Source organism: Citrus clementina, unplaced genomic scaffold (genome assembly GCF_000493195.1).
Source record: "Citrus clementina cultivar Clemenules unplaced genomic scaffold, Citrus_clementina_v1.0 scaffold_1, whole genome shotgun sequence".
Taxonomy (NCBI): Eukaryota; Viridiplantae; Streptophyta; class Magnoliopsida; order Sapindales; family Rutaceae; genus Citrus; species Citrus x clementina.
Window position 1 is genome coordinate 18041229 of NW_006263303.1, and position 10076 is coordinate 18051304.

The 10076-nt window shown below is 32.6% G+C and overlaps 1 protein-coding gene across 2 annotated transcripts; it reads left to right on the forward strand.

The window, feature by feature from the left end:
• The first annotated feature begins 836 nt into the window (after positions 1-836).
• Positions 837-9785, forward strand: LOC18053674 (plant intracellular Ras-group-related LRR protein 6). Of its 2 annotated transcripts, XM_006451854.2 has the most exons (22): positions 837-945; positions 1019-1262; positions 1572-1635; positions 1798-1934; positions 2028-2114; positions 2300-2375; positions 2835-2909; positions 3012-3081; positions 3181-3258; positions 3505-3565; positions 3671-3749; positions 4218-4308; positions 4905-4965; positions 5051-5118; positions 5203-5270; positions 6208-6345; positions 6855-6959; positions 7469-7593; positions 7711-7807; positions 8443-8517; positions 8898-8953; positions 9533-9785. In XM_006451854.2, exons 2-22 carry the CDS (start codon positions 1198-1200, stop codon positions 9606-9608), a joined length of 1752 nt encoding a protein of 583 aa, XP_006451917.1. In that variant the 5' UTR covers positions 837-945; positions 1019-1197; the 3' UTR covers positions 9609-9785. The 2 variants fall into 2 exon arrangements, with proteins under 2 accessions (XP_006451917.1, XP_024033191.1); XM_024177423.1 differs by lacking the exons at positions 837-945; positions 1019-1262; positions 1572-1635 and adding an exon at positions 1651-1718.
• Positions 9786-10076: the final 291 nt, after the last annotated feature.

Below are 10076 nucleotides of genomic sequence, written 5' to 3' on the forward strand. Positions count from 1 at the left end.
TTACCTTTCTTTTTTTTTTTTCCCTTTTTTTTATCTACCATTGAGTTTATTTAAAAAATTTAAGTCGATGAACATAACATAATCTTACCAAAAGTTTTATAAGATTAATGAAATAGCTTATCGACTATCTTCCTCGTGATAGATACTTTTTTTTTAAATATATAAAAAATATTTTCTAATAAAAAATTATTCAAATCCACTAAATTACATTATTTATTCCTATATAGTGATACTCAATACAAAAATAATTTTTATATAGTTATAAAAAATTTTGATCTTAAATTTGATCAGTTATAAATAAGAATAAACTATACATTATAATAAATATTCTAAATTTAGTCTTAAGTAACTTGTATCCACATAGTAATAATTATTTATATATTGTAAAAATATATATTACATTAAAGTTTTGACATGAAATAAAACATTTTCTTAAAGTTGTTGGAGATAATATTTTCTTTTTTAAAGTTGCTATCACATATTTGAATGCAAGAACATAATAACTTGTAATATGGACATTTTCTTATTGAGTCAAAATATTTTTAGTTTCTTAAGTATGTTTGCAACTTAATGAAATTTACATGCTCCATTAGTTAATTATTAATGAATTTACCTCTATATTGTTTACATTAAAGATAAATAAGTCAAAATAATACTTTTTTTAATTAAACCTTTTTTAAGTTATAACTTTTTATAATAATAAAATTAATTAGTCTTAAAAATATGATTATAGAGATATGTTATTGTATAGTTGATTGATCATGTGGTTTTAAGCGATAAAATCTCTTGAATAGGGAAAAAATTTCTTGAGATAAAATATTAGTCATCTGTTCAAATTTCGTTCTTAACGCGCAGAGCGAAAACAGCTTGTCTTTAAGGGAAAAAAAATACTAACTTTTGATTCCAACTTACAAACACAAATTAATGAATTTCTCTTCTAAATTAGTAAGTTCTGGTTTATTTTTCTATTTAAAAATATTGGCATAATATTTTCATATTATTTTACCACAATTTTCAGAGGAGAAAAATGGGTGACGCGACAGCGTAAGTGACGGGACAGCTCATCTCTTTCTCGGCTCCATTATCATTACAACAACAGCAACAACAAACTCACATTCCCTGAAACTGGAAGCAAGCATAAGCGAAGAAAATACATGTCGTCCGAGATAAAAACGAACACAAACATAAACACAGAGCATGGATCGGATACTGAAAGCTGCAAGAACCTCCGGTTCTCTCAACCTATCAAATCGCTCTCTCAGGCGAGCCACCTTCCCTTTTTACACAAATGCCACTCTCATTCATTTATGATCATTATTATTTTTATAATTGCACGTAATTTTCATCAAAATTATACTTCTGTGAATTAGGAAACTGACACGCATTAAGAAACGTGTAATAACCGTCTGATTTTGTCCAATGATTGTTGATTGAGATGATCAGGTCCTTCTGATCAGATTTGTGTTACTTTTGCAAGCTGGATGCTTTTTTTTTTTTTTTTGGAGACAAAAGCTTCATAAATTAATAAATTGTTCATACTTATGCAATAAATTTGAATTTCATTTTTCTAGGGATGTGCCCAATGAGGTATACAAAAATTTCGATGAGGCGGGAGAGGGCGACAAGTGGTGGGAGGTATTGTGTTTCAATAACATTATTCTTACAGAAATGGGAATCCATAGTTTGTTGACCTTCCGCATTAGTGGGATCCCAACTTTGTATGTTTTGCATTACCCATTTAATTTTTGTTTGAAATTTTCATTTTTTTCATTTTCTAATTTGGTTGGTTATTTGCAGGCTGTGGATTTACAAAAGCTAATTTTGGCTCATAATAATATTGAAAAGTTGAAAGAGGATTTGAGGAATTTGCCTTTACTGACAGTACTGAATGTTAGCCACAACAAACTTTCTGAACTTCCAGCTGCAATTGGAGAGTGAGTTGTTTGAAAATGCTGGGCTGAATTTTGTGGTCTGTGCATAATATGCGGAATGTTCATCGTTTGGTTTCTTCTCTATGTATTTGACAGGCTTCACATGCTGAAATCGTTAGATGTATCCTTTAATTCAATTATGAAAATACCAGACGAGATTGGATCAGCAACTGCCCTTGTCAAGTAATCGTTTTCTTTTCCTATAAATATACCATCTGTCGTCATTGTTGCCGTGTCATTATTATTGCTGTTAATCTGGTGATGTGAAATGAATTATATACATCTATCTGGTAGAAAGCTCCTGTTCATAAAAAGTTGAATTTCAAACCTTTAATGTTTGACTGATTTAGCTTTATGTGATCATCTAGGTTTGATTGTTCAAGTAATCAGCTTAAAGAACTCCCAAGCTCACTTGGAAGATGTTTAAATTTATCAGATTTCAAGGTAATGCTTTGCAATGGCCATTTACCCATAGGCTTTTTTAATGTACAACAGCATATTGGTGCTGTAATATAGTCCACAGCTATTCATTTTCAGGTGTACCATGCTTTCCCTTAGCTTGGTACAGTAAACATCTTCCAAGCTCACTTGGAAGATGTTTAAATTTATCAGATTTCAAGGTAATGCTTTGCAATGGCCATTTACCCATAGGCTTTTTTAATGTACAACAGCATATTGGTGCTGTAATATAGGTAGTCCACAGCTTCATTTTCAGGTGTACCATGCTTTCCCTTAGCTTGGTTGGTCATTAATTGTAGAGTTGCGATAGCCTGGATGGGATACATTGAATAGCTATCTTACTATTTCTGAAACATCGCATTTTCTTTTAGAAGATACTTTTTTATAAAATAAAATAAAATAAAATGGGTTCTCAGTGCTGATGCGTTATTAATTTTTCTCCAGGCATCAAACAATTGTATAACAAGCTTGCCAGAAGATCTTGCAGACTGTTCGAAAATGTCCAAACTGGATGTGGAGGTATTAATGAGAATTTCTGTGGACAATTTTTCAAACATACTTAATTTATTTCAAAGTACTTAATCATAGAAAAATAGTTATAAAATGTTTTTCTCATGCCAGGGGAACAAGCTAACAGTTTTATCCAACAACTTGATAGCATCATGGACCATGCTTACAGAACTCATTGCATGTAATTATCTGTGGCACTGCTACTTTTTATATGACCCAACAATATTTAGTTTTAATTTTCATATCAGCATAAACAGAGAAATGCCTGTGATCTGCGCAGCAAAAAATTTGCTGAATGGCATGCCGGAGACCATTGGAAGTCTTTCACGTCTCATTCGTCTTGACCTTCATCAGAACAGTGAGTAAACTCAGCAAGGAATTGTCTCCTTAAATTTTCATGTTTTGGGTCGCTTAGAGGTCAGCGTTGTTGGTTTCTTGCAATGACAATAAGAGGTCATGGGTTCGAACCCCCCTCAAACCAACCTTGGAGGGGGACTAGTTTAATGAGGATGGGGTGCACGCTAACTGAAAAAATATATTCATTTTTTATTATCAACATATTTTCTTGAATCTTCTGATATGTCTTCATGTATCACTTTTGCAGGAATTCTGTCAATCCCATCTTCAATATCGGGATGCTGTTCCCTTGCAGAATTCTATATGGGGTTATATTCTCAACCGTTACTATAAAAACATGTTTAGAATTTTAAGAGTAAATTTTTCAAATGTTTTTCCCTTTAACATTCATTTTAATTGTGAAAAAATTTTAGGAATAATGCACTGTCTGCTTTACCAGCAGAGCTAGGGAAACTTTCTAAATTAGGGACGTTAGATCTTCATTCAAACCAGGTAACTAGTTTATTTTACTCTTTTACTTTTATTTTACTTCTATATATAGATGCTACAACGTAAGAAACATCCTTTTGTATTTTTTTGTTGGTACAAATGGGTGAGACTACAAAGTTAATTGAAGAATGATGACTAATAGAATACAAAATTAAAGATTGAATAATGGGCAAAAGTCTATTTCAGAACTGGTTGCAAACTGGCCTGCTAAACCAGGTTGCATCGGGGTTAACTGGGTTGATGCGGTTGATTGAGCCAATAAAATAATGTCGTCTCATGCATTAATCAATTCAATATCATTAAAAAAACTTGCTCCCTTTTGTTAATAAAAAGATTCAGCGGGTGTAATAGAGTTGTTTATGAATTTGTCTCTCCTTATTTGTATCTTTGCGTGTTTTTCTTTTATTTTCTCATCTTAGAAAAATAATGTAAAGCTGTGACTCATTTGCTGATTACTTCACATCCATGCAGTTGAAGGAATACTGTGTGGAGGCATGCCAATTGCGTCTTTCAGTCTTGGATCTTTCTAATAATTCATTGTCTGGATTACCCCCTGAGATTGGTAAGGTTAGCATGCTATATGTTCGATTCCAACTTAGGATCCGGTGATTCTATACTTCTATCAGAATGTGTAGTAAGGAACCTAAGTTCCTAACTTTTTATGCTTGTTGTAGTATGATGCAATTTGTGTATGTCACATCTTTATATTTGCATAATATTTTCATATAGCAAAATCCATCTTTTGTCTGAAGTAATTTGTAACTACTAAAGAATATGTTTTTTTAATGGCAATAGTGGTAATATAATGATATTGAACAAAGAATATCTCCTTATAGCCTTTCATTTAGCTGTTTTAAATTTTGCATTAGAGTCAAGCTTTCTATTAGACTCTCTTTTGTCCCATTTGAGTCTGTTTCCTTAATTCTTATGCTTTATTTGCCATTATGTGTTGAGGATGGACATTGTCCAATTGTTTAGATCTAATCTTCCTTAACAAACTAAACTAAGCCAAGAAATCCTTAATCACCTTCTCCTCTCTTATACTTTCATTTCACCTTCTTTTCCTTTATTTACGCATCCAAAAAGTATAATGATGATCCAGTATTTAGCATTATTGCGTTAACATGTAATGGGTAATAATTTTTGTTTATTCTGTAGGCAAGATGACTACACTGAGAAAACTGTTACTTACTGGCAATCCTTTGCGAACTTTGCGAAGGTGTGAAATGTCATCTTTTTCCTTTTTGCATGTTCAATTCTTCTTTCAATTGCCTATTTAATCAATCAATGTATTTATCCCTCAGCTCATTGGTTAATGGGCCCACACCTGCTTTACTGAAGTATCTTCGGAGTCGACTTCCAGAAAATGAAGGTGTGTTGGCTTTTGTCAAATTTGTTTTGGTTTATTGTAATCAATTTACCTTGTTCAAATTATAAATCTCTAGCTTTCATTTAGATTCTGAAGCTAGTACTACAAAGGAGGATTTAATCACAATGGCAACTCGATTGTCCGTTACTTCAAAGGTATTACTTGAATTTTTTAAGTTAGCAAGATTTTTGTTCATTTTTTATTTTATAAATTCTTTTTTTTTTGGGAGGAAAATCATCTTGCCTGAGGTTAAATTGCATAATGTTTTTATGAAATGAAGGTAGCCTTAGTTTATTTGTATGATAAAATAGAAGAGCATCCTAAATTTATACTTTGGACTTTTCCTCGGAAACTTTGCTCCATACTTTTCTTTTGGTAGACAAAGTTGTGTCACTGAATATGGGTTCCTGCAATAATAATAAGTACAATACAAGGCATGCTGTGGAACCTAATGGTGCTCCTACTAAGGCCATAAGTTTCAATGATTAGTTTGTAATTTTGACTAAATTGTTCAAAGAAAACTGTACTTAAGATTATCCCTGCTTTGCATGCTTATTTCAGGAGTTCAACTTGCTCTCAGCCAAGAGATGCATCTGTTAAACTAGGATGCACAGAGAATGAGCTTTGTCTCTCTAGCACTGAATTGGTGAATGTACCATATACTTAAAAATACACAGGCCTTGTTTTGATGACCATACTTTAAAATCTTGGTATTTTGTGTCATCTGTTATATGACTTGCCAGTCATACATTACAGTAGCCTTGGGCTTGGTTTTTAACTTTTTATGATTCTGGGGTTAAGTGGTCTTTGTTTTTCAATAGATCCTACATCTTACTTTTCATAAACAAAAAGAGAAAGGATATTTCAGTCAACATCTGAATTGGAATGAATGTGTTATATTTTTATGTGAGATATGCAAGTTGGAACTTCAGAAGTTTGTATTTAATCTGTATTTTACGGTTTTGTTGATATGCACATTTTCCCCTTCTCCTTTCTAATACGCTGCTACTTTGGCAGAAAGCTCAGACTTCATTTTAATTTATCTGTCATTAAACTGAATTTTTTAACACAAACTAGCATTTCTATTTTCAGGAACTTTCTTTGGAAGGAATGAATCTGAGTGCTATTCCTTCAGAAATATGGGAAGCAGGGGAAATTACTAAACTTGATCTTTCTCGGAATTCCATCCAAGAACTGCCTCCTGAACTTTCTTCATGTGCCTCCCTCCAAGTAAAGTTCTCAGATCTAGTTACTAATAAAGAGTCGTGTATTAGTGGTTGCTATCTGTACTGGAATCTTTAGCACAGTTACTAATAAGTTAACTCCTCATAGTCATGAAGACTGTATATCTCCTTTAAACTTCAGTTTCTTTCGGTCCAATAGATCTAGTTTCTGGAACAGGGCTGTGGCGGTTACAATACAAGGTAGAAGCCTTTCTGGTCTGATGTTTATGAAATCTGGAGGAATAGCTTCCGTGTTACACAGCTAATTAACAGTTGATTGTATACGTTCTGTAATTAAATGTTGTCTCCAATGATTTAATATGTGTATAGCTAAATACTCTTTGCTAATCATATTTTATGGTTATAAATTTGTTACCTAAAGTAAAAACAAGAAGTGGCTAATTGGTGTTGGCCGAGTTCCAAATCTGGGGGATTGTATACTGTATGCAAGCTCGTTTTTTGATTTTAGATCTTATGGTTTTTTGTCAATTCATATTACTGTTCCTGCATATGCAGACTTTGATTTTATCTAGGAACAAGATTAAAGATTGGCCAGATGCAATTTTAACGTCACTCTCTAGCCTCTCTTGTTTGAAGCTGGACAATAACCCACTCAGACAGGTAAAGTAGATCTTGTAGAAATAATGTCAGGTGATGCAGTTGAACATGAAATTGACAGTTTGTTTTTGTTTGGTTTTCTCGTCTTCTACTTAATACTTGTTTGCAATGGTAACTCCCATTCACATGGACAGACACATGTACTCATTCACATTATCATAAATAGCTAATCTGATTCTAGTATCTGTAATTGATCTGTGGTCCTGATAAGAGAAATTTTCAGCCATCTAAATTGTGAAAAATTTATAGTACTTGTGATTTTTCAGTTCTCATTGGGTTGATCTTGAAATAAGAACATTAAACACCACTGCAGTCATTCCCTCATTGAGATTGTCTTTATTGAACTCATTTATTTCTCATAGGCAAGTTTTGCTTAGATGAGGTACCTTATTGTAAAAATGAGGATAAAACTCCCAGCTATGGCAAATACTTAAACGTATGCTTGTATTTTATTGTTTTTGTGTTTATTGATAATTGTGGGCTGACTACCCTCTCATCTATTTGATCTCTAGGTTCCATCAGATGGATTCAAAGATATTCCTATGCTCCAGATTTTGGATCTAAGTTATAACATTGCTTCATTACCTGAGAATCCACCGTTTTCCAGCTTACCTCATTTGCAGGAGCTTTACCTGAGGTCAGGATTATAGAATGCACACACTTTTGTATCATACACTTGTTCTTTGTATATAATTGTACAAATTGGGGTTTTCTTCAAATTTTGTGGTATTTATTTTCTTTATTGACTTTACAGAAGAATGCAGCTTCGCGAAGCACCTACAGATATATTGAGGTTGCAACAACTGCGGATCCTTGACTTGAGTCAAAACTCTCTTCAATCAATTCCTGAGGTAACATACATTTTTGTTATGTTACAGAAAAAATCTATTAATACAGAGCTTGTTGATAAAAATCAACAATTTATTCCTCAACTTAATTGATATAAGAGAGACGAGTAGAGGATTTATGTAATACATTCTGTTTCACCATTCTACTCTCCTTGATCTATGGGACTAGATTTCTGTTTTTGTTTCAGCCTAATTGAAAATTTAAATTCTATAAATTTTATTAAGGGCGGTAATTGTAGTGCTTGGTGGTTTACGTTTTGAACAGGTTAGTGAATATAAGTTCTCTTTGTCATTACTTAAATTCTATGCAATTGAAATGACAAACGTTTATTCTCATGTCTTGCCTTGAGTTGTTACTGAGAGAATATTATATTTGTCATATGGACTAGACATCCTGACAATTGAAATATAGATGGACCTGTCGATCAATATATCACTGGGACATTTACATTGTTACAGTTATGTATGCTCAGATACCCTAGACATTAAGGCTCTGTTTGACCTCTTTTGGACATTTACTTTCAAGTTTCAATTCATAAGATCCATCCCAGATGAAGTCTTTACTTTTACCTGCTCTTTTTTGGTGCACTAATTGGCACTGAATCCTTGACTTTTTTTCTGTTAATTTTTGTTTGCAGGGGTTCAAAAACCTTACTTCTCTCACTGAGCTTGATCTGTCAGACAATAACATTTCTGCACTACCCCCAGAGCTGGTCAGTGTTTGATAACTTGCACACAGTTACACAGCACACAAAAGAGCAAAACAAAGTAAAATTAATTTTTTTCTTTAAAGAAAAACAAAAAATGAACCAAATGAAAAAGAAGGAATGCTGTAATGATATTAGGCGTGGGAGAACCACTATTAGAAGGGGAACAATCTTATCTCTAATAATTCCATGTGATGATTCTCATAACCTTAATGAATAATGTGCAGGATTTGTTTATTATCAAGTTGCAACTTCTGCATTATATTATTGAGCATATGTTGCAATGGATTATCTACTGATATGCGTGAATCGCGATATGTTCTTCCGAATTGATTCTTCCGAATTGATCACTAGTTATTCTAAGTAAAAAAATTTCATTTCTTCAGGGTTTGCTTGAACCCAGTCTACAGGCTTTAAGACTAGATGGAAATCCATTGAGAAGGTATGGTGCTTTGTAATTTTTCTCCCCTTCTCTTCAGATATTTATTTTTTGTCTTGGGCTTGAAAGCATTTATTTGATATTTGCTGACGGGGAAATTTCAGTGGGCATAACATTGTGCAAACTCTGAAGCATTGAATAACTAATTTCCTAGTACAAATCGGAAGATTATGAGGTAGCAAAACCAAAATTTATCCGTTGAGAGAAGAAAGAAGCAAAATAAAATAAATTACCCAAATCATAGAAGTTTTATTTGGTTATTTAGTGAAAAAAGGTTATCTGTTATCATATTTTAAAAGAAAGTAAATAGATATCCGTTTGTAGTGCACCCATTTGTACTAAATTTACATAGATGTCCCCGAACATTCAGAGAGGCAGGTGGTACAACACCTGATAGAATTTCCAGTTCAGAATAATTGTGAGCCAGGGAGAGTGAAATCAAAACGCGTCGCCTGATAAAATGATATTAAAACTAGTAAACTATGTTTTCAAATACTATAATCTTCTGAAGTTGGAAACATTAAACTTGGTTTTGTCATAGTTTGTCATTTTATTTATGTCGTAAAATGTTTCATTTTGCAGCATCCGGAGGACAATTTTAGATAGAGGTACGAAAGCAGTTCTGAAATATTTGAAGGATAAAATTCCTGAGAACTAGTTTGCTGCCGTTTTCTCTTTCAAGATTGGTTGAGTCAACGTACGTCACTACTTTGTTCTTATATTTTTCATTCGAAAGATTGATTTGAAGCACCTCATGCTTTGCCTATACTTTAGTGTAAAAGTTTGTAACATGTATACTCATGAGAAAATGAAGTTAGTGATTTGTTCTGCTTTCTGTTCGTCATATGTTTTATTTATTTATTAATGCCTTATTTTTTATGGTGTTTTTGTCACTGGCGCCTCTTTAAATCATCTGAAATACTTGAGACATTTTGAGAATTATTGTTTATATGGATAAATATGGCATGAGAAAGAAAATGATAATGCTTTTTTTTTTTTTTTTTCTCTGTGCTCCATAAAACATGCATCTTAGTTTGCATTTTTTTGTTCCCCTCATAGAATGTCATTTTCTTAACAACTATTATTTTTATTATTTTAAAAGGTTGATATTATGAGTTTTTACATA